Genomic DNA, 24,193 nt, shown 5'->3' on the forward strand with positions numbered 1-24,193 from the left:
GAGTACACACCGTTGTACGAGATCTTCATTTTCTTGGAAATTTCTCGCATGGAATAGCCTTCCTTTCTCAGAACAAGAATAGATTGACGAGTTTCAGAAGAAAGTTATTTGTTTCTGGACATTTTGAGCCTGTAATTGAACCCACAAATGTTGATGCTCCAGATACTCAACTCGTTTAAAGAAAGCCCGCTTTATTTATTTTCAGCTGTGCTAACATAAATGCAAAAGGGTTTTCTAATGATCACAGGATTCGCTAACACAACGTGCCATTGGAACACAGGAGTAATGGTTGCTGATAATGGGCCTCTGTACGCCTATGTAGATATTCCATAAAAAAATCTGCCGTTTCCAGCTACAATAGTTATTTACAACATTAACAATGTCTACACTGTATTTCGGATCAATTAGATGTTATTTTAAATGGACAAAAATATGATTTCTTTTTTAAAACAAGGACATTTCTAAGTGACCCCAAACTTTTGAAAGGTAGTTTATACAGTGGGGCAAAAAAAGTATTTAGTCAGCCACCATTGTGCAAGTTCTCCCACTTAAAAAGATGAGAGGCCTGTAATTGTCAGCATAGGTACACTTCAACTATGACAGACAAAATTAGATTTTTTTCCTCCAGAAAATCACATTGTAGGATTTTTAATGAATTTATTTGCAAATTATGGTGGAAAATAAGTATTTGGTCAATAACAAAAGTTTATCTCAATACTTTGATATATACCCTTTGTTGGCAATGACAGAGGTCAAACGTTTTCTGTAAGTCTTCACAAGGTTTTCACACACTGTTGCTGGTATTTTGGCCCATTCCTCCATGCAGATCTCCTCTAGAGCAGTGATGTTTTGGGGCTTTTAACACGGACTTTCAACTCCCTCCAAAGATTTTCTATGGGGTTGAGATCTGGAGACTGGCTAGGCCACTCCAGCACCTTGAAATGCTTCTTACGAAGCCACTCCTTCGTTGCCCGGGCGGTGTGTTTGGGATCATTGTCATGCTGAAAGACCCAGCCACGTTTCATCTTCAATGCCCTTGCTGATGGAAGGAGGTTTTCCCTCAAAATCTCACGATACATGGCCCCATTCATTCTTTCCTTTACACGGATCAGCCCCAAAGCATGATGTTTCCACCCCCATGCTTCACAGTAGGTATGGTGTTCTTTGGATGCAACTCAGCATTCTTTGTCCTCCAAACACAACGAGTTGAGTTTTTACCAAAAAAGTTCTATTTTGGTTTCATCTGACCATATGACATTCTCCCAATCTGCTTTTGGATCATCCAAATGCTCCCTAGCAAACTTCAGGCGGGCCTGGACATGTACTGGCTTAAGCAGGGGGACACATCTGGCACTGCAGGATTTGAGTCCCTGGCGGCGTAGTGTGTTACTGATGGTAGGCTTTGTTACTTTGGTCCCAGCTCTCTGCAGGTCATTCATTTTGTCCCCCCGTGTGGTTCTGTGATTTTTGCTCACCGTTCTTGTGATCATTTTGACCCCACGGGCTGAAATCTCCCACAGTTGATTTCTTCAAACCAAGCTGCTTACCTATTGCAGATTCAGTCTTCCCAGCCTGGTGCAGGTCTACAATTTTGTTTCTGGTGTCCTTTGACAGCTCTTTGGTCTTGGCCATAGTGGAGTTTGGAGTGTGATTGTTTGAGGTTGTGGACAGGTGTCTTTTATACTGATAACAAGTTCAAACAGGTGCCATTAATACAGGTGACGAGTGGAGGACAGAGGAGCCTCTTAAAGAAGTTACAGGTCTGTGAGAGCCAGAAATATTGCTTGTTTGTAGGTGACCAAATACTTATTTTCCACCATAATTTGCAAATAAATTCATTAAAAATCCTACAATGTGATTTTCTGGATGGATTTTTTTCTCTCATTTTGTCTGGCATAGTTGAAGTGTACCTATGATGAAAATTACAGGCCTCGCAATTACAGAACTTACAGCACAATTGGTGGCTGACTAAATACTTTTTTGCCCCACTGTATATACACTACATGACCAAAGATATGTGGACACCTGCTCCCTGAACATCTCATTCCAAAATCATGGGAATTAATATGGAGTTGGTCCCCCCTTTGCTGCTATAACAGCCTCCACTTTTCTGGGAGGGGACTTGCTCCCATTCAGCCACACAAGCAGTAATGAGGTCAGGCACTGATATTGGGCGGTTAGGCCTGGCTCGCAGTCGGCGTTCCAATTGATCCCAAAGGTATTTGTTGGAGTTGAGGTCAGGACTCTGTGCAGGCCAGTCAAGTTCTTCCACACCGATCTCGACAAACCATTTCTGTATGGACCTTACTTTGTGCACGGGGGCATTGTCATGCTGAAACAGGTAAGGGCCTTCCCCAAACTGTTGCCAAAAAGTTGAAAGCACGGAATCGTCTAGAACGTCATTGTATGCTGTAGTGTTAAGATTTCCCTTCACTGGAACTAAGGGGCCTAGACCAAACCATGAAAAATAGCCCCAGACAATTATTTCTCTGCCACCAAACTTTACAGTTGGCACTATACATTCGGGCAGGTAGCGTTCTCCTGGCATCTGCCAAACCCAAATTCATCCATCGGACTGCCAGATGATGAAACATGATTCATCATTCCAGAGAACACGTTCACACTTCTCCAGAGTCCAATGGTGGCGAGCTTTACACCACTCCAGCCAATGCTTGGCATTGCGCATGGTGATCTTAAGCTTGTGTTGGACTGCTCAGCCTTTGAAACCCATTTAATTAAGATCCCGATGAACAGAGGCAGTTTGGTAGTGAATGTTGCACCCGAGGACAGATGGTTTTTACACGCTACAAGCTTCAGCACTCGGCAGTCTCGTTCTGTGAGCTGTTGTGGCCTATCACTTCGTGGCTAAGCCATTGTTGCTCCTAGACGTTTCCACTTCACAATAACTATCAGGATAAAGGTAAAACCCAGAGGCAGACTGTGTCGAAGTAACAATGTTAATAACAGGGGCAGAGGTACAGGATGGCAGGCAAGCTCATGGTCAGGGGCATGCAGAGCTGTCAGGCGGGCGGCTCAGGGTCAGGACAGGCAAGGGTCAAAACCAGGAGGATGAGAAAAGAGAGACTGGGGAAAAGCAGGAGCTGATACAAAAAAAAACGCTGGTTGACTTGACAAACAAAACAAACTGGCAACAGACAAACAGAGAACACCGGTATAAATACACAGGGAATAATGGTGAAGATTGGCAACACCTGGAGGGGGGTGGAGAAAATCACAAAGACAGGTGAAACACATCAGGGTGTGACAATAACAGCACTTACAGTTGCCCGGGGCAGCTCTAGCAGGGCAGAAATTTGACGAATAGACTCATTGGAAAGGTGGCAACCTATGACGGTGCCACGTTGAAAGTCACTGAGCCTTCAGTAAGACAATTCTACTGCCAATGTTTGTCTATGGAGATGGCATATTTGTATGCTCAATTTTATACACCTGGCAGCAATGGGAGTGGCTGAAATAGCCAAATGCACTAATTTGAAAAGGCGTCCACAAACTTTTGCGTATATATACTTTTGGAAGATTATAGCCTGTTTGATTTTACCGCTCACACAAGAAAAGAAAGGGCGACAAGGCAATGTTAGAAACTAGAACAAAAAACAACAACACAAACATACACACACACACTGTCGCTGATATGTGCAGAGGCGTTGGGAGGCAGCTGTGTGCGGTCCAGAGGCATCCATCCGCATTATGGGTACATGGATATTAAATCAAACAACAATGCAGTTCAAGAAATAGTCAATAAAATATTTACTAAATAAATCTAATCAATCGAAAAGTAACACAATACGTTTCCATAACAATAACGAGGCTATAAACAGGCGGCACCGGTACCGAGTCAATGTGCGGGGGTACAGGTTAGTCCAAGTAATTTGTAAAGTGACTATGCATAGATAATAAACAGCGAGTAGCAGCAGTGTAAAAACAAAGGGGGGGGGGGGGTCAATGTAAATAGTCCGGGTGGATGAATTGTTCAGCAGTTTATGGTTTGGGGGTAGAAGCTGTTAAGGAGCCTTTTGAGCTTAGACTTGGCGCTCCGGTACCACTTGCTGTTCGAGAGCAGAGAGAACAGTCTAGACTAGGGTGGCTGGAGTCTCTGACAATTTTTTTGGGCCTTCCTCTGACACGGCCTAGCATATAGTCCCTGGATGTCAGGAAGCTTGGTCCCAGTGATGTACTGGGTCGTAGGCACTACCCTTTGTAGTGCCTTACTGTCAGATGCCGAGCAGTTGCCATTCCAGGCGGTGATGCAATCAGTCAGGATGCTCTCGATGGTGCAGATGTAGAACTTTTTGAGGATCTGGGGACCCATGCCAAATCTTTTCAGTCTCCCGAGGGGGGAAATGTGTTGTCATGCCCTCTTCACAACTGTCTTGGTGTGTTTGGACCATGATAGTTTGTTGGTGATGTGGACACCAAGGAACTTGAAACTCTCAACCCGCTCCACTTCAGTCCCGTCGATGTTAATGGGGGCCTGTTCGGCTCTCCTTTTTCTATAGTCCACGATCAGCACCTTATGTCCTGCAGCTGAGATTTCCCATCTAGGCTGATGAAGCAGCTTCTATCAACCCTTTTGCTTCCTATTCCTATACGCTCGTCCCTGCTACATCCAAAATGCACTTCATCATCGCCTTCATCCCATCACCTTCTTTTACCTTTGCATCGCACATAAGATCAGCTGATTCTATCTCTGTCTGTAAGTCTTAATGATATCACATTGTTGTATGTCTCCTATCTCGCTGTCCAGTAATGTGCTCTACAGACCAAAGCTTAGGGAGATATATCTGCACACAACGATGGTCTCCAGTCGAGGAGAAGAGCGAGCTATGTGAGAGAGCTGAGAGGAAAGAGAGCTGTGTTCTGGATTGACCTGCCCTGTCCTCCCTACAGTACACAACCAAGGACAGGACAGACTCCCTCTGAAGATGCACATCAGCTGTTGCGGGAAAGAGGCTTGCTGTTCATCACACTCAGTGAGGACTGCAGAGGGATCCACAGAGAGGGCCTTTGTGCAACCAACCGGTCACATGGAGGCCACATGGCCTTTGTGGGAGGGAGGATGTAATTCAATGTTGACAACAACAACAAGTTGGATTGGGTCAATCACAGATCTCAGACAGGCAATAGGCCACAGCACTCAGAGGGAGGGGAAGAACAGGACAGCATCGTAGGATGACATTGGCAACATGTGTCATTACATAGTAACATAGTAACAGAGAACAGAAGTGAAGCATTATAAGACACGTTCAGGAGATAAGAGATATTTCCTGAGAACATCCAACTCCCAGAGGTGGTCTATGCTCCATTACCACAACTGGTCAGTGTGACTGACTTTGAGTCTTCAGGAAGTCTACAAAAAAAATGTTTACTTTGGCCGCATCCTCATTGTCAAGACGCCACCACCACATCGCAAGAATAACATACCATAGCATCAACAATTTTTTTACAGTCTCAGTTGTTTTTTTGAATATCTCTATTTAGACTCAGGATGCTGCTCTCCATTATTTCAATACAAAACAGTTTAGTGCAAATCAACAGGAAGTTTGTGACAATGCTCCGCAGAGGACCCCCCCCATTCCTCACAAAACCCTTTCTTTAGACCATACTGCCGAAGAATGGAAGAGATACAAGATTGTGTGTGTGTGTGTGTGTGTGTTTGTGAGTGGATAGACTCCTCAGCTAAAGACCCAGTCATGAGACCGACAATCATGCAGTCACGGGAGTTATATTTGTGCATTTGCAGAACAACCCCCCCAACATCTCCACTGAGATGGAGGAATATTGTGAAGTCTAGAATATGCTGCACACACACACACACATTACATAGTATAACCGACATACTTGAGAAGTGAACAGTGAGGATGGTTGAGTAACGGGCTTACTAGGGTGCTTTGTGAGATTTGAGGAGGGAATTCAAATCATTCATAAAATGTCTCCAAGCCTCTTAGGGATGTGCGCGCTTGAACAGCTCTCTCTATGTCTCTTATCGTTATTCTACGACCTGCTTGGCTATCCGTGAAACTCTCAGAGGTCAGAGGAGGGACAAGTCATGAAAATTAGGTCTCAGTTCAGCAAACTCCCATCTATGACCATGATAAAAAAATCAGCCCAGTCAGAGAATCTCAGCCTCCCCTGCTAGGGGCCTTGACCTTGGGTTCAACAGATACAGAGTGCCCCTTCATGCATTGGGGGCATGAGCCAAAGTGTGGCAGGCCACTCTCGGACGAAGACCACTTTGGCTCTTACATCTCTATTCATATCTCCATAATAGCATATGATTTCACCCTGCCTCTATGTGAGAGAGATCTGTTGGTCAGGCTGGTCTCAGCAGGCATTCCAGTGTGTGAGACAGACAGTGTTAGGCTGTCAGGCCTTATGAGCAGCAGAAGACTGGGGGCTTTGTCTCTGTGGCCCAGGGTATTTATAGGAGTGTGCCATGTGCACAGCTGTGAGAGGGGTCTTAATCCCAGACCCACTCGATGAATCCTCGACGATAGCCACCAAAATACTGTACCTCAAAATATGTACAACTCTATCAGAATTGGCCTACCATGTGCAGTGGCTTTGGTGTATATTATATAAGTAGGACCCAGTTTTTCCAAGTCGGGTAACGTGTTCAGAAGATGAACAAAAAAAATCAGGGCCCCAGTTACACAGACTGTCATGGTAAGATTCAGAAGGAAATACCTTTTCATGCCCCACAGAATTCTATATGGTAACATTCTGCAGTAGATCACACTCTGTATACATTCCTAAATCAACAAGCACTATAATGTTTATCCAAAGCCCTCATCCTGTGAGACATCCCTTGTCCACTTTTACATTCAAGTTGAATTAGAGTCCACTCCAACTTTGATGTGTTTTTACATACATATGTATTGATGTGTCCCAAGTGAGTGTGAACGTCTCTCAGTGCTCAGTGCATAGGTGGAGACCTTTGAGTTAAGCTTCTATTATTTGGACAAGGAGAACATGAATCACATATTTATTCTAATGGGACTTATCGTGCACTCTAAAAAAGACCTAACTGATACATTTGGATTTGAAAGGACAGCAGGTGCAGGCACTTAACTGAAAAATGTAAAGATCTGAATTTAAGGTACCGTTTGTCCCTTGTGTGATCTAAATTGATATTGTTCTATGAAGTTACCATCTATCTTTTCACATGCAAATCTTTCTAAAAACACAAAACGGACACGATTCAATGGATATCAGTCATCATAGAGGTAGGATTATGTGGGATTATATACCCATTGGACATGGGTCTCTGCTGGGAGTTTACCTCATATTTGGATTTGTTTTATTCAGCTTTGCCACTAAAATCACAAGAAACACTGACAACTAAAATGTTGTGTTTATTGAACATTGTTTATTGTCATGCATATTATTATTATTATTAATAGTAATGCTAATAATAATAATGTATAATAATGATGAGGGGGGTAGTTAAGAATTTTTTTGCCCCAAAAGGTTCTTCAAAAAGATCTTCGAGGATCCATTAAAAGGGTTCTTCGAAGAACTTATAGGCTTCCCCCACAGTTTCAATTTTAAGGACCCCTAACAGATACTCCAGGAACCTTTTATTTGATTGTTTTGTTATTAATGTTTCCCTATGTTAATGACTGGGCCTCTCAAAGGTCTTCCAAAGAGGAACGTTGAGCTCAGAGCAGGTTCAAATCAAATCAAAAACAATATCATTGGTCACGTACACATATTCTACAGATGTTATCACAGGTGCAGCGAAATGCTTATGTTTCTAGCTCCAACAGTGTGGTAACAACTAACAATACACACATCTCAAAATATTCAAAGAAAGGAATTAAGAAATATCAGAACGAGCAATGTCAGAGTCAGGAATATAAATATCTATGTATTTAGGTGGTGTGTATGGACAGTATATGAATAGAAAAGGTGAGTACAGCAGTAGTTATATAGCATGGTTGGAATAGACAGTATGGACAGTATATGAATAGAAATGGTGAGTACAGTAGTAGTTATATAGCATGGTGTGTATAGACAGTATGGACAGTATATGAATAGAAAAGGTGAGTACAGCAGTAGTTATATAGCATGGTTGGAATAGACAGTATGGACAGTATATGAATAGAAATGGTGAGTACAGTAGTATTTATATAGCATGGTTGGAATAGACAGTATGGGCAGTATATGAATAGAAAAGGTGAGTACAGCAGTAGTTATATAGCATGGTGTGTATAGACAGTATGGACAGTATATGAATAGAAAAGGTGAGTACAGCAGTAGTTATATAGCATGGTGTGTATAGACAGTATGGACAGTATATGAATAGAAAAGGTGAGTACAGCAGTAGTTATATAGCATGGTGTGTATAGACAGTATGGACAGTATATGAATAGAAAAGGTGAGTACAGCAGTAGTTATATAGCATGGTGTGTATAGACAGTATGGACAGTATATGAATAGAAAAGGTGAGTACAGCAGTAGTTATATAGCATGGTGTGTATAGACAGTATGGACAGTATATGAATAAAAAAGGTGAGTACAGCAGTAGTGACAGTACCTTCAGAAGGTATCCACACCCCTTGACTTTTTCCACATTTTGTTGTGTTACAGCCTGAATTTTAAATGGGTTCAATTGAGATAATGTTAAAGTGGAATTATCTTTTTAGAAATGTTTACAAATTAATTTAAAAAAAGCCTATATTAGTTCAGGAGTAAACATGTGCTTAACAAGTAACATAATGTTGCATGGACTCACACTGTGTGCAACAATAGTGTTTAACATGATTTGTGAATGACTACCTCATCTCTGTACCCCACACATACAATTATCTATCAGATCCCTCAGTCACGCAGTGAATTTCCAACACAGATTCAACCACAAAGACCAGGGATGTTTTCCAATGCCTCACAAAGAAGGGCACCTATTGCAGATATTGAATATCCCTTTGAGCATGGTGAAGTCTATAATTACACTTTGGATAGTGTATCAATACAACCAGTCACTACAAAGATAAAGGCGTCCTTCCTAACTCAGTTGCCGGAAAGGAAGGAAACCGCTCAGGGATTTCACCATGAGGCCAATGGTGACTTTAAAACAGTCAGAGTTTTAATGGCTGTGATAAGAGAAAAGTGAGGATGGATCAACAACATTGTAGTTACATCACAATACTAACCTAAATGACAGTGAAAAGAAGGAAGCCTGTACAGAATAAAATATTCGAAAATGTGCATCCTGCTTGCAATAAGGCACTAAAGTAAAACTGCAAAAAAAAAGGAAAAGAAATTCACTTTATGTCCTGAATACAAAGCATTATGTTTGGGGAAAATCCAAAACAACACTGAGCACCGCTCTTCATATTTTCAAGCATGGTGGTGGCTGCATCACGTTATGGTTGTCATCGGAAAGGACTAGGGAGTTTTTTATACAAATAAATACAAATAAACAGAACAGAGCTAAGCACAGGCAAAATCCTAGAGGAAAACCTGGTTCAGTCTGCTTTCCAACAGACACTGGGAGACAAATTCACCTTTCAGCAAGACAAAAACATAAAACACAAGGCCAAGTATACACTGGAGTTGGTTACCAAGACGACATTGAATGTTCCTAGTGGTCTAGTTACATACATGCGCCCGGCCCGCCACAGCAGTAACTAGATCGCGGTGGGACAAGGACATCCTGACCGGCCAAACCCTCCCCTAACCCGGGTGAAGTTGGGCCAATTGTGCACTGCCTCATGGGTCTCCCGGTCGCAGCCAGCTGCGACACAGCCAGGGATCGAACCCAGGTCTGTAGTGACGCCTCAAGCACTGCGATGCAATGCCTTAGACCGCTGCACCACTCAGGTCATTTCGGATACACTTGTACAGTATGTGTTAGTGGGGCACACATCTTTCTTGTGTTATTATATAAAACAACGGTTGTTGTGTACGGCTACATTTCAGATATGTTCGAACCTTTGTTTTATTAGGGCTCTAGTTCAATTTTAAATGTCCCTTCAGGCATGTCATCCTGGAGCCGGGCCTGAATGTACAGATGTAGGATCGTAATCTGAGACAGTTTGCTACAGCAGAAAAAGAATCCTGCATCAACAGGAAATGTGAATTATTATGTAGATTATAATGAATGGCCATTTTTTTGCAAATCAAGTCTGACATTTTACAGTAGAAATTACAAACTTTAGAAGCCTTTTTGAACCTCAAATAGGGTACAAGTTTGCATTTCCCGCTGTGCAGGAAAATTCCTGCAACAACAGGATGATCAAATGAAGATATGGCATCAGTATTTCCTGTGAATCTGGTGAGGTTTTCTTTCACTTTTCAGAGAAATTTGTCATTCAAGTTGCTTGCCTTATTTCCTGTTAAACCATGTTAAAGTACCAGGTTTGGCCCTTTTTTAAAGTTTGCTGGTCTCTTGTGTTTATTATTATTTATTAATGAATCACAATACAAAAAATGCATTTTGGGTAGACAACCGATAATGAAAATGAATTGTGTGGTCATCATCACAAATCAAGCCAGTCCTCCATGAAAGCAATTCAATGTGTACTTCTCTTAGCAACCTAATGCTTCCACCCAACTCTCCTTGAAAAATTGCATCTCTCTGAGAGGGCTATCCCTATGGTGCAATGCTCATATGAAGACTTTTCCTACAACCCCAAAACTTGGATGGCGAAATGGGCTAGTGACTAAAATATTGTGAAAACCCGAATAAAATTATAAAATTATAAACCATTCCATGGCAGTCATACATTTTTCAATAAAAATATGAGAAAACATCTCTATATGTAGTATGATTAGTGACATTTACCATTAAACCCAACTTTAACTTTTAAATAACGGTAAAAAAAGTAAAATAAATAAATAAATATTACCATTGGAAAATACTACAGTGTGTGTATGAGTCTTTTACCATAGAATACTATTAGAGAACATAACATTGAAACGATTAGAACTGCTGTAGCCCAATGGTTTGCTTCTTCACCAGGAATGGTCTAAATAATCCAGACCTTTTTAAAGGGAATAAACCACACACACACACAAAACTGAATTGCTTTCATGGAGGACATCACGAGACTCACAGGGAATACACGATATAGTATGAAAAAGCAATACTCCAAGCCACAGCTCCATACTACTTGTCAGACATAGAGAACTGATACTATATAATGGTTGTTGGGATGGGATTTGGCGAGGGTGTGGGGGGACTGTGGGTGTCTTTTTTTCTTCATTTAATTGGATTCCTCATGTCTTATTCAATGATATGAAGAAGTTTGGTCCAAATCGGATGTTTGGTACTATATTTATTGAATATTATATGAATCCTATAAATTAAAATTGCCAATTTGGGTGCAATCAATTAGCTTAATTTCTCAGAGATCAAATTATATTTGAACAAAATAACGTTTTAAACAATTTCAGCACAATCTGAGACGTGGATGTCGAAATCCTTGTTCTTGTGCTATTTGAGGTGGAACGACCCTGTGGGAACAGAATGTGGGCCAAGACTAAAGACTCAAACACAAATGTGCAAAGACAGTACAGGGAATGTACTGTAGCTTGAACATACCATTGCAAAACACATTAGATATGCAACATGTACTGTAGGTCACTGAGCAATGTGTGTCTTTGTGCTATGGCTGCCTATTTTGTGAATGAGTAATTAAGAGGGGGAGAAATTAAAATAATTTCCATTCAGCTATGCATGTAAACACACACACACACAGGCATGCTCGCACGCATGCACTCTCTCAAACACACACACACACACACACACACACACACACACACACACACACACACACACACACACACACACACACACACACACACACACACACACACACACACACACACACACACACACACACACACACACACAGGCTAGAAACAAACAGCATGCATAGTGATGAGTGTTCTTTCCTGGTGTTTGTTGGGGCACAAGACGGACTGACTTCCTGGATTCAGAGTAAGGTAGTTAGTTTTCACTCCAGTCATAAATAGTGATCCCAGCGCCCTGGCCATCAACTAGCAGAGCACAGAGGACAGGAGGTAGTGAGAGGAAGGGAAAGACTAGGAAACACTGATAAAGGTCAAGGTCCATGACAATGATGCAGAGTAGGGGGAGAGGTGGACAGGATTTATTATAACACAGAAGAGAAAAACCCACAACTGTTTTATACTAACAAGTCTCGCCTTTTTCTATTCAAATTTGGATCAAGAAGTAATACCTTTGTATCTACAAGGAGATAATAATGTTGTATTACTATGTGTAGGGCTATTTGAAACTTCAATTGATTTTATTTTCTCGTCATTAAAATAAATATTATAGTCCTCTGATAAAAAGAAATGAACATTTAGGAAATAAATAATTCATTTCACCCTCCACCACAAAATACAGTGTATTGCTATGCGCAGAGAAGATGCAGAGGCCAGCCAACACAGCGCGCTTCCACATCACATACTCCAGCTCATCTTCCCACAGGGAATGTTAGCATTAGATTGCATCACCCCACTGAAACTAGATGAATGAATCCGTGTTAAACTCACACAGCATCTATGCACCGCGATATGACATAGCAAAAATCAGACTAATCTATCATGTCAGTAACAGAGATATAGGGATAGAGATATGTCCAAACTTTCCTTCACTAGTTACCAATCGCTATTCATTGCATGCCATTATGGTAGAAATAGGACCGTTACTTACAGTTATCGCTACTGGTATCCATGTGTGCTTTCCAAGCCGGTTTTGCTTTGACATTCATTGATTTTGGCCAAGTTTGCGCTGTATTACACGATGTATCCCCCCATGCGTGTCGTAAAGTGACACAGAAATGCGAGTTCACCTCATCTGCTCGCGCTCACAGGGACCTAAGCGAATATAGAGCGAATCCTATTGGCTGCTGTGCTACTACACATGATGACATCACCTTTGCCCAATCAACACAGACATTTATCCACATGTAAACTGCATTTATTTAAATACGATATATACATAATTTACTGGGCAGTAGGTCTGACAGGGAAATAAATAATAAGCAGATTGCTTTGTACAGTTACAAAACGAAAACGTCAATGTAAAAGTCACCCAAAGCTTTTATAATTAATGTCGATGAGATGAGATTGTACATTATGGAAGTACTGTTTTTACATTATTGACAGTATTGTTAGTATTGTAAATGTCTATGATATCTTGTGACACACACACACACACACACACACACACACACACACACACACACACACACACACACACACACACAAATCAATAAAACAAACAGCCATTACAAAGATGGCAGCGAGAGTAGTTATACTAGATGACTGATAGTCAGTATGACTAATATTACAGTCTGATAAAGGCAGTGCTCCATACACTAACAATCAGAAGCATTATTTCCTTTGACACAACCTCATAACAGACTATTCAAATCAAATTGAAAAGAAAAGAGACAGTTTTGCATGTATATACTCAGAAAGAAAACAATAGGGACAGAGATAAAAGTGGAGACAACAGCAAAACAAAATGGACAGAAATGAAGGGGGAAACAACAGGGAAACAAGGGACAGAAATAAAATGGGAAACAACAGATATAACAAAAGGGACAAAAATAAAAAGGGAAACAACGGGAAAAGAAACAGGACAGAACGAAAAGGGACAGTTTGCATGTATATAATGTACCATCAATATTGGATAATCTATTGGATAACTATGAGTCACCTCTTCAAAAACCAACTGGAGAATTCTTAGTTCTACTGTATGTACACTATAGTGTAAGCTTTAGCACAGCAACCCTGGTTATCATTTGGGACCGGTGTCAACAAAGACCAATCAGGACAATTCCATCAAATCAATTCCACTCCAACTACATCTACAAAATTCCTTCACCCTGATTTCCTTCCTTCCTCACATTGTATTGTTAAGGGAAGATTCCAATCAACCCCTTTGAGTTGTAATCTAATTCAGATCCATACCTCATCTGTTATCCAGACCTCTGGTCACCAATCCCTTCAATCCACTTTCTAAATATGTATTTAGAAGCAGTTCAGATTCCATGTTATTAATTTCTATCTCTATTCATTTTCTCCATCTCTATGTGTTGAGATAAAATCAGGTCAAGTCTCCCCATGACAAGTCACTCACAGGTCAGCTGTTATCCTAAATACAATCCCAGCTCTAAATTACAATCCAATATCCATTTATAACATGATATTCCATTACTGTAATTGATATTCCATTACTGTAAATGACATGTCCAGGTTCAATTGAAATTGAGAGTACTAAATAATCCAGAACTCCAATACTTACATTACATTGTTCAGATCCTTTTCATCAATTTAGTATATAGCAAATCAATGAACTTTCAGTATGAAGGCAAGAGCCTGGTCTCATACTCACACGGGAACCATTTCTGGAAACATGCATTCAGTCTGTTTATGCATTTTACAAAAGTAATGAAAATAATTTCTTAACATAATAATATTACTTTGGCTTTTCAGTAAATAAGTAAACATCCAATATAATCCACTCATTTAATTCAACTGTAGGCTACCACAATATATCAATCTAGCCTTTCGCTCTATAAAGCAATAAAGTTTTAGTCTCACTGTTAAAAAACAAACAAAAAAAGGCAGTGAATGAAACAATATATTTCGAGTAAAGAAAGCAAAGACAAGGCTAATCTGGTAGCACGTTCTGTTTGGACAGTTTGCTGGTGTTCTCTTTCCTGCTTGGCCATAAGGCAATGTCTCAGAGCTTCCCAAACCTGCAACCTAGAAGAGGCTTCAAAGATGCTATAACCTCATGACACGACAGCCATAAACTATAGTTAAAACTCATAATAATAAAACAAAACTGAAAATACTGAAAGCATAGGCAGAACTAGCATGGTCTAGACCTCTCTGCAGATGTAGGTTTCCACGGACAGACATAGCTTGGGAGGAGTAGTGTTAGTATGTTAGTCCTCTTTCGCCAGAGAGATATTATTGATGTATAGACTCAGACTGGATGGGTTTCCATGACCCAGAGCATGTGATGGAACCATAGAACCGGAGAATTAAAATGCATTATATGTCCATGGCTAGAACCATGCTGGTTCTAGTTTGGGTTCTGCTGTGTCTCTGGCCAGTGTGGCGGACTATCCAGACTAGTTGTTATGGCTCCTCAGTGAGGACTTGGGCATCTCTAACGTTAAGCCCAGCAGGTTGCTACACTGAGCTTCTACACGCCAGTCCTTTCAGAACAACCTGACTTGTTTCTTCAGCTCGTTTCTCTTCCACAGTGCCAGCCGGTCAAAGTCAGCCATAGTCATCCTAAACACCCGGTAGAACTCCTCAGGAGACAGGTGGCGCTGGCAGAGAGAGATTAATCACATATGTTAGTGTTGTCGGAGTAACATAGTCAGAACCATCTCAGAAATAGAATACTTTCGACTTTCTTCATAGTACGTAAAGTGAGAGGTTTGCATTGCTTGCATGTTTGCAAACCTGAGAGAAACTCACCTCTAGTCTGGCTCTGTCCACGTCATTGGGGGGCTGGTTGCGCCCCCTTACGGTGACTACCAACACGTCATATGGGTAGATCTGAGGGACGAGTGGCGTACTGTGGTTATGAGCCAAACGTTCAACGTGTTTAGATTTTCACACCACACGCAGACTAAGCAATGCCGCCTATCCTATTGCCAATGGCTCAAAGACGTTTGCCTGTGTCATACATTCATCTGTACTTCCTCTGAAGTACAGATGAATGACTTCCTCTGAAGTACAGATGAATGACTTCCTCTCAGAGCCATAGCAGCAGATCAGTAGGACGACACTCTCACTGTTCCTTTCTTATTGGGCTCAATTTCCTCTTTTCTGTTCTAGTTCTCTACTGTCAGCTTATCTTTGGTTAAGTGGTGGTCAGTTTGTTACGGAATTTGCATAACATCTTACCTTGTATTCTGTAGAAAAAGAGAGAAAAAGAACTGATCAGCACATTTATACATATTCTCATTGGTTATGTATTTTGTATTCAAGTCATGACATTGAAAGGCAAACCCATTTTTGCTAACCTCTGATTCCCCAGTTCACTACATTGCTGCTGTCGTACTGGAAATAATCCGCACTCTGGGGCTGAAAGAGACAGACAACAAATACAATTATTACCCATAGCCCACATCAGGCCATAGCCACAAGTTATTGGTCTTGAGCTGATTTGGATCCACAGGGCCCATGTTCAACCCCCACACCCTGTGACAACCCTGCACCCCCCTCATTCGTCACTCCCCCCCACCCTCAGAGAACTCACCCTGTGCAGTCCGTTCCTGCCGTACCCAGGCAACGAGGATGACTTGGCGATGAAGGAATCTGGAAGTGAGCAAACACAAGCATCCCTGCCGTTCAGCCTGTGAGCTACAACACACCCACACACTGGGCCACAGCAGAACACTGCACACATCATTGGAAACACTCAGTGACAGATGGGGCAATTAGCATTTCTAACAGAGAACACATGCAGATGTGTATGAGAGACAGCAGGGGGCGCTAAGAGCAAACACAATGGCGAATCCCTGTCTTTCTCCCTGTCTTTTTCATTTACGGGCAATGACATTACAAAGAAATGTCAAAGCCTGTATCAAAAGCCATTATGCAGCATAATATGTACTGTATCTTACATTTTTAATTCATTGATATTTTCAACCTCTACTATGCAACATGCATGATTTGTAATCCTTGTGTAAACAACTATGAGCACAATTGATTTCATTAAAATGGCATTTGTTGTCATTGTGATGATCATTGTAATATACACGAATCAATCAATATCAGATGAGTGACATGGCTAAAGAGCTCATCTTGCATACACTGATATAACTGTACTGTGCCCTTGTGATGACCCTCAGCGCTGTACAGACAGACAGACAGACAGACAGACAGACAGACAGACAGACAGACAAGGCACAGTAGGACACTGAGTCATATCACTCACCACTACCTGCATTGTAGTGGGATCTGGTGGGAGCTGCAGAGAGAGCAATATATAGGTGGAGACAGATGGAGACAGAGAGAGAAAGACAGAGAGAGAGTGAGAGAAAGAGAGAGCGGGGGGAGAGAGGGAGGGGGGTTGACATGGTTAGATACAGCCTCTGCTTGTAGAGGTGCATGGTTAAGTGTTCTCATCTGGTCTCATAAAGATCCTATACCGGTTTCTCAACAGAATCCTAAAAGACCCTCCTGATACAATCAGTCTTGAATCCAGGGTCATGACAATGATGAAAGATACACACATAGCAACTGCGGTTCTCAAGTTTGAGAAAAACAATGTTCTAGGAGCTATAGTATGACACAGCTTCTCATGGATTACAGTGAGGATGGAGAGATGGAAGAGGTCTGTACGAACAATGCCAGACAACAATGCCACTGCTTGTCCTAGTAGGACTTAACACATATAACAAGGACTATAACAAGAACACAAGAGATATACAACAAGGAGGACTTAAATAAAAGTGGGTTCAGTGAGATGAATAACCATTTCATCTTCCAACAATATGTGTACTAATGTGGTGTCCCAAATGGCACCCTATTCCTTATTTACAGTACCAGTAAACATTTTAGAACACCTACTCGTTCTAGGGTTTATCTTTATTTTGACTATTTTCTACATTTCAGAATAGTAGTGAAGACATCAAAACTATTAAATAACAGCAGAGGTAACTGTGGGTCTTCCATTCCTGTGACGGTCCTCTAGAGAGCCAGTTTCATCATAGCGCTTGATGGTTTTTGAGACGGCACTTGAAGAATCTTCCAAAGTTCTTGAAGTTTTCCATATTGACTGACCTTCATGTCTTAAAGAAATGATGGACTGTTGTTTCTCTTTGCTTATTTGAGCTGTTCTTACCATAATATGTATGCTATCTTCTGTATTGGCTCAAACACATTAAGAAGGAAAGAAATTCCAAAAATTCCACTTTTAAGAAGGCACACCTGTTAATTGAATTGCATTCCAGGTGACTACCTCATGAAGCTGGTTGAGAGAATGCCAGGCATGTGCAAAGCTGTCATCAAGGCAAAGGGTGGCTACTTTGAAGAATCTCAAATATAAAATATATTTTGATTTGTTTATCACTTTTTGGTTACTACATGATTCCATATGTGTTATTTCATAGTTTTGATGTCTTCACTATTAATCTACAATGTAGAAAATAGTAAAAAATAAAGAAAAACACTTCTAAAATGTTCTAAAATGTTTGACCGGTAGTGTAGTGCATTACTTTTAACCATGGGCCCTGGTCAAAAGTACTGCACAATACAGGGAAAAGGGTGCCATTTGGGACGCATCCCAACAGTCAGGTTAAACACCCAAATCAATGGGTCCTTTAGAAAGCTTTCATGTGCATCACATTAGTCAGTGTGGCTGGCTGGTGCTGTTGCTGGTTGTGTTCTCACTTTCCCCAAAGAGAATGACAACATCCTTTAAATGTGGCGGAAGCTTTAATGACTCATCAATAAAACAGGAAGAGAGACATACGCCTTCAACTGGAGTGGGGCGGTGGGGGAAGTCAGATGTATGTACGCCCTGCAGTACACAACAAAACACACATTCTCCCTCTCTCTCCTTCTCGCTCTCTCACTCTCGTTTCCACACCCTAACATGTAAACATACACTTCATGTGATGAGTAAGGAGGAGATAGGAGAGAGGAGGCTCGATGTAAGTGTGCACATCCTTCATCAGAGCAGCCAGAAACACATGGTTACCTATGACACAGCCTCAGTGTAACGGATGTGAAACGGCTAGCTAGTTAGCGGTGGTGTGCGCTAAATAGTGTTTCAATCGGTGACGTCACTTGCTCTGAGACCTTGAAGTAGTGGTTCCCCTTGCTCTGCAAGGGTCGTGGTTTTTGTGGAGCGATGGGTAACGATGCTTCGTGGGTGACTGTTGTTGATGTGTGCAGAGGGTCCCAGGTTCGCGCCCGAGTATGGGCGAGGGGACGGTCTAAAGTTATACTGTTACATCAGCTCTACGAGGATGTGGACTGATTGACATCTCCAGCAGAGCACCGGTTCCTCCCTGCTCTGCTCTCTACCTGCCTGTGCGCTATCATTAGAGATGAGAGATGATAAACTGACATGATAGATGAATAGGGTCAGTTGGTCACAGTGTATTAGATTTCTCTCCCGTGCTGGCTTCGTATGCAGTTTAATCATGGAGAGGGGCTGAAGGCCAAGGTGGTGTGTGTATGTGTGTGTTGGGATGCACAGCATTGTGCATGGCTTGCTACAGTGCTTAACAAATCACATAAAACGTTACATGGACACTTTTTGAATGACTAACCCTTCCTCTGTCCCCCGTAGATACAACATCTGTAAGGTCCCTCAGTCAAGTATTGAATTTCAAGCACAAAGACCAGAGAGCTTTTCAAAAGCCTCATAAAGAAGGGCAGTGATTGGCAGATGGGTAACAATAAGAAATCCAACATGGACTATCTCTTGAATCATGGTCAAGTTAATAAATATGCTGTGGATTGTATATTAAACCACCCAGACACAAATATACAGTTGTCCTTCTGAACTAAGCTGCAGGACAGGAATGAAACTGCTCAGGGATGTTATCATGAGGCCAATGGTGATTTTAAAACAGCTACAGAATTGTTTTGATGGTAGAAAACTTAAGATGGCTTAACAACATTGCAGTGATTCCAAAATAATGACATAAATGACTGAGTGAAAAGAAGAATACAAATACACAGAATAAAAATATTACAAAACTTGCATCTTGTATGCAACAAGGCACTAAATTAAAAAATTTAAAAAACACAACAAAGGAATACACTTTTTGGCCTAAATGCAAAGCCTTATGCTTGGGGCAAATCACTGATTAAAGTGCCTCCTTATTTTCAAGTATGGTGGTTGCTGCGTCATGGTATGGGTATGCTTGTCATCGGCAACTACTGTGGAGTTTTTCAGGATAAAAAGGAAAGGGGATGGAGCTAAGCACAGACAAAATCCTAGAGGAAAACCTGGTTCAGTCAGCTTTCCACCAGACACTGGGAGTCAAATGCACCTTTCAGCAGGACAATAACCTAAAACACAAGGCCAAATCTACACTGGAGTTGCTTACCAAGAAGACAGTGAATGTTACAGTTTTGACTTAAATATGCTTGAAAATCTATGGTAAGACTTGAAAATTGCTGTCTAGACATGATCCCCAACATCTTCACAGAGCTTGAAGAATTGGACAGCAACACCTCTCTCTCTCTCTCTGTCTTTCTCTCTCTGTCTATCTCTCTCTCTCTTCGTCTGTCTGTCTGTCTGTCTGTCTGTCTGTCTGTCTGTCTGTCTGTCTGTCTGTACAGAGACAGATGCATTAATTCCCAAAGCCACAGGGATGGAAGATCTGACCACATATAAGGTATGGCAACCTGAGGGGGATCTCAATCATAACAACATAGCGCACTTGAATTAATACACAATCTTGACGTACAGGCATAACTTCCAGGTGGTACATAACATGGTGTCCATCCCAAATAACATCCTATTCCATATATAGTGCACTACTATGGTTAAAAGCAGTGCCCTATAGAGGAAATAGGGGGCCATTTGGGAGGCATATATTATATTTTTGGACTGCTGAGTCACTATGGAGCGGCTCCTCTCATAACAGCATTTGTCAGTCAGTCAGTCCATCAGAGGCTGGGATTTAACTGACTCATCGCCCATCTCTCTCTGGCTCAGACCCCTGGCACTCTGCCCTCCTCTCACCTCCACACTGCTGCCGAGGAGCTAGCTAAGGACGGACAGGCACACCTTCCCCATAGCTATTCATTTAGCACCAGGATCCGGATGAGCAATGCACATGAGAGAACAGAGAAAACAACTGGCTTGTCAAATATTACCAACACTGAGATTCACAATCGAGCCTCAATGCTATGTCAGTGTGGATAAACGGACGACAGTGATGTTTATGGACTACATCTTTATCAGAGCTGTAATATAAGTGGATAATGGTGTTCTTACATCCGTTGACAGTGTTGTTGTAGCCCACGTTGTGCAGGGCCTCTTTGCTGCCGCTATGGGAGTTTCGGGCGCTGCCCCATGGGTCATTGTCATAGGAACCCGACCTAGCTTTCATCTCCTCCTTCAGAATCATACGGCCTATACCACCTTGGAGCTGGTGGGAGAGAGAGAGAGAGAGAGAGAGAGAGAGATGAAAGGAAAAGGAGAGAGGTGAATCAGACAAAGAAAGAGAGGAATATGGCCTGACCAGTGCAATATGAATAATGTCTGGGGCTGAAGCCCTGTTTAGCCCTGTTGACAACATTCATGAAATATTTACAGCCTTGTTTTTTTTACCACACAACAAACAAGCAATGTAGAGTAATGCTAGACTCAGAGATATTTACTGAATCTTTCTGCATTTAAAATCTTTTAAAGAAATAAAACATTCTGAGAAATAAATAATGTGAAATCAAATGTATATATTTCTATGATTTACTTTTTATTGGTCCACTCTTTTTCAGTCACAAATACAAATGAACAATATTTTGAATAGCATTTATTGTGTCATACTGACCCTGTTAAGACTTTGATTCCATCCATCCTCCTCTCCACCCGAGGAAAACCTCCGAGCACGAGTAGCTGAGATGAGAGAGAAAGAGAGAGAGCGAGATCAAGGACAGAGAGAGAAATCAACATTTCTAGCTAGGTTTCCATCCAATTGACAGACTTTCATGTGAATATAAAAAAATCTGCAAAAAACAATATACACATTTTCCCACCAGAGATATGTTTCCATCAAACTGTGGATAAAAGGCTGTACGTGATGACATAATGCACAGAAAAATAACTTTTGCGATTAAATTCCCATGTACCAAATAAAATATACAAGTTAAATGGGTTTCCATCACATTTTTAACTCTACTGATGGTTTTGTCACAAAAAATGTTACAAATAAGTTTTCATCTATATATTTTGTAGCTGTCTATTTACCACCACAAACCGATGCTGGCACTAAGATGGCACTCAACGAGCTGTAAAAGGCCATAAGCAAACAAGAAAATGCTCACCCAGATGCGGCACTCCTGGTGGCCGTTGACCTTAATGCAGGACAACTGAAATCAGTTTTACCTCATTTCTACCAGCATGTCACCTGTGCAACTAGAAACGAAAAAACTCTAGATCACCTTAACTCCACATACAAAGACGCATACAAAGCTCTCCCTCACCCTCCATTTGGCAAATCTAACCATTACTATATTCTCCTGATTCCTGCTTACAAGCAAAAACTCAAACAGGAATTCCTGCAAGTGGTCAAATGAAGTGTACATATCTCAACCAGAAGCCATGGATTACAGGCAACATCCGCACTGAGCTAAAAGCTAGAGCTGACGCTTTCAATGAGTGGGACACTAATCCGGACACTTATAATAAATCCCGCTCCGACGAACCATCAAACAGGCAAAGCGTCAATACAGGACCAATATCGAATCCTACTACTCTGGCTCTGATGCACTCTGGCTCTGATGCATGGAGGGTGTGGCAGGGCGTGCAAACTATCATGGATTATAAAGGGAAACCCAGCCGCGAGCTGTCGAGTGACACAAGCCTACCAGATGAGCTAAATACCCTCTATGCGTGCTTCGAGGCTGTTCCGGATGACTGTGTGATTTCACTCTCCATAGCCAATGTGAGCATGACCTTCAAATAGGTTAACGTTCACTAGGCCAGACGGATTACCAGGACAGGTACTCAGAGCATGCACTGACCAACTGGCAAGTGTCTTTCTTCACTGACATTTTCAACCTGTCCCTGACCAAGTCTGTAATACCTACTAACATGTTTCAAGTAAACCACCACGCTCTGCCAAAAAACACCAAGGTAACCTGTCTAAATGACTATCGCCCTGTAGCACTCAAATCTATAGTCATGAAATGATTGAATGGCTGGTCATGGCGCACATCAACACCATCATCCCAGGCACCCTGGACCCACTCCAACACATATACTGCCCCAACAGGTGACACAATATTGCACTCCACACTGCCCTTTCCCACTTGGAGAAAAGGAACACCCCTGCGTGGCCGCGGATGACTCCAACACCATCATTAAGTTTGCAGACCACACAACGGTGGAAGGCCGGATCACCAACGACGATGAGACAGCCTACAGGGACGAGGTCAGAGACCTGGCAGTGTGGTGCCAGGAGAGCAACCTCTCCCTCAACATCAGCAAGACGAAGGAGCTGATCGTGGACTACAGGAAACGTAAGGCCGAGCACGCACCCTTCAAGTTCCTCTGTGTCCACATCACTAAGGAACTATCACGGTCCACACACATCAACACAGTCGTGAAGAGGGCACGACAACGCCTCTTCCACATAAGGAGGCTGAAAAGATTTGTCATGGGCCCTCAGGTCCTTACAAAGTTCTACAGCTGCGCCATTGAGAACATCTTGACGTGCTTCATCACTGCTTGGTATTGCAACTGTTTGGCATCCGACCGCAAAGCACTACAGACGGTAGAGAACCAACAGGACCCTGAACAGCTTCTACCCCCAAAATAGTTAACCAATAGCTACCCGGAATCTCTGCATTGACCTTTTTGGATCTCTTTTGACTCATCAAATACACTGCTGTTAATCACCAATTGGCAACCCATCCCTTATGGGATTAAATTACACATAAACAAACATTACAATAATTCAGTGGTAATTAAATGATAATTCTTCTTCTGGTGTTCTCTGCATTGCACATTGGATAAAGAGTGAACAAATGTAAGGTAAAAACCAATACATAGTAGTACATAAGGTTATCGAAACAATAATTATATCCCTAGAGCAATAAAATAATATACATACATACATACACATTGTATATATACACATACATAACATATACAGGTAAATAAATACAGAAAAAAAGACACAGAAGTCATTTCAACCCAGTCTGGCACAAAGAGAAGATTTATATGGGAGACAAGCCTATACAGAATCTATATACAGTTGAAGTCGGAAGTTTACATACACTTAGGTTGGAGTCGTTTTTCAAGCACTCCACAAATGTCTTGTTAACAAACTATAGTTTTGGCAAGTCGGTTAGGACATCTACTTTGTGCATGACACAAGTCATTTTCTCCACCAATTGTTTACAGACAGATTATTTCACTTATAATTCACTGTATCACAATTCTAGTGGGTCAGAGGTTTACTCAAATTATGTC

General features: G+C 41.6%; 2 protein-coding genes across 4 annotated transcripts in view; both read right to left on the minus strand.

Annotated features, from left to right (window-relative positions):
- Nucleotides 1–12,812, minus strand: part of LOC135548776 (actin filament-associated protein 1-like 1) — a 53,870-nt gene extending 41,058 nt beyond the window's left edge. For all 3 annotated transcript variants that reach the window (XM_064978682.1, XM_064978680.1, XM_064978679.1), the window contains exon 1: nt 12,707–12,812. In XM_064978682.1, coding sequence (XP_064834754.1) covers nt 12,707–12,764 — 58 coding nt within the window. In that variant the 5' untranslated portion in view covers nt 12,765–12,812. The remainder of the gene's footprint in view (nt 1–12,706) is intronic.
- A 98-nt stretch (nt 12,813–12,910) lies between these two features.
- LOC135548778 (actin-binding LIM protein 3-like) overlaps nt 12,911–24,193 on the minus strand; it is a 148,103-nt gene continuing 136,820 nt past the window's right edge. The window contains exons 16-23 of the mRNA XM_064978685.1: nt 21,549–21,613; nt 20,993–21,146; nt 16,967–16,999; nt 16,286–16,344; nt 16,050–16,110; nt 15,931–15,938; nt 15,499–15,579; nt 12,911–15,347 (exon numbers count right to left, since the gene is read on the minus strand). Coding sequence (XP_064834757.1) covers nt 15,234–15,347; nt 15,499–15,579; nt 15,931–15,938; nt 16,050–16,110; nt 16,286–16,344; nt 16,967–16,999; nt 20,993–21,146; nt 21,549–21,613 — 575 coding nt within the window. The 3' untranslated portion in view covers nt 12,911–15,233. The remainder of the gene's footprint in view (nt 15,348–15,498; nt 15,580–15,930; nt 15,939–16,049; nt 16,111–16,285; nt 16,345–16,966; nt 17,000–20,992; nt 21,147–21,548; nt 21,614–24,193) is intronic.

Source organism: Oncorhynchus masou, chromosome 11 (genome assembly GCF_036934945.1).
Source record: "Oncorhynchus masou masou isolate Uvic2021 chromosome 11, UVic_Omas_1.1, whole genome shotgun sequence".
Classification (NCBI taxonomy): domain Eukaryota; kingdom Metazoa; phylum Chordata; class Actinopteri; order Salmoniformes; family Salmonidae; genus Oncorhynchus; species Oncorhynchus masou.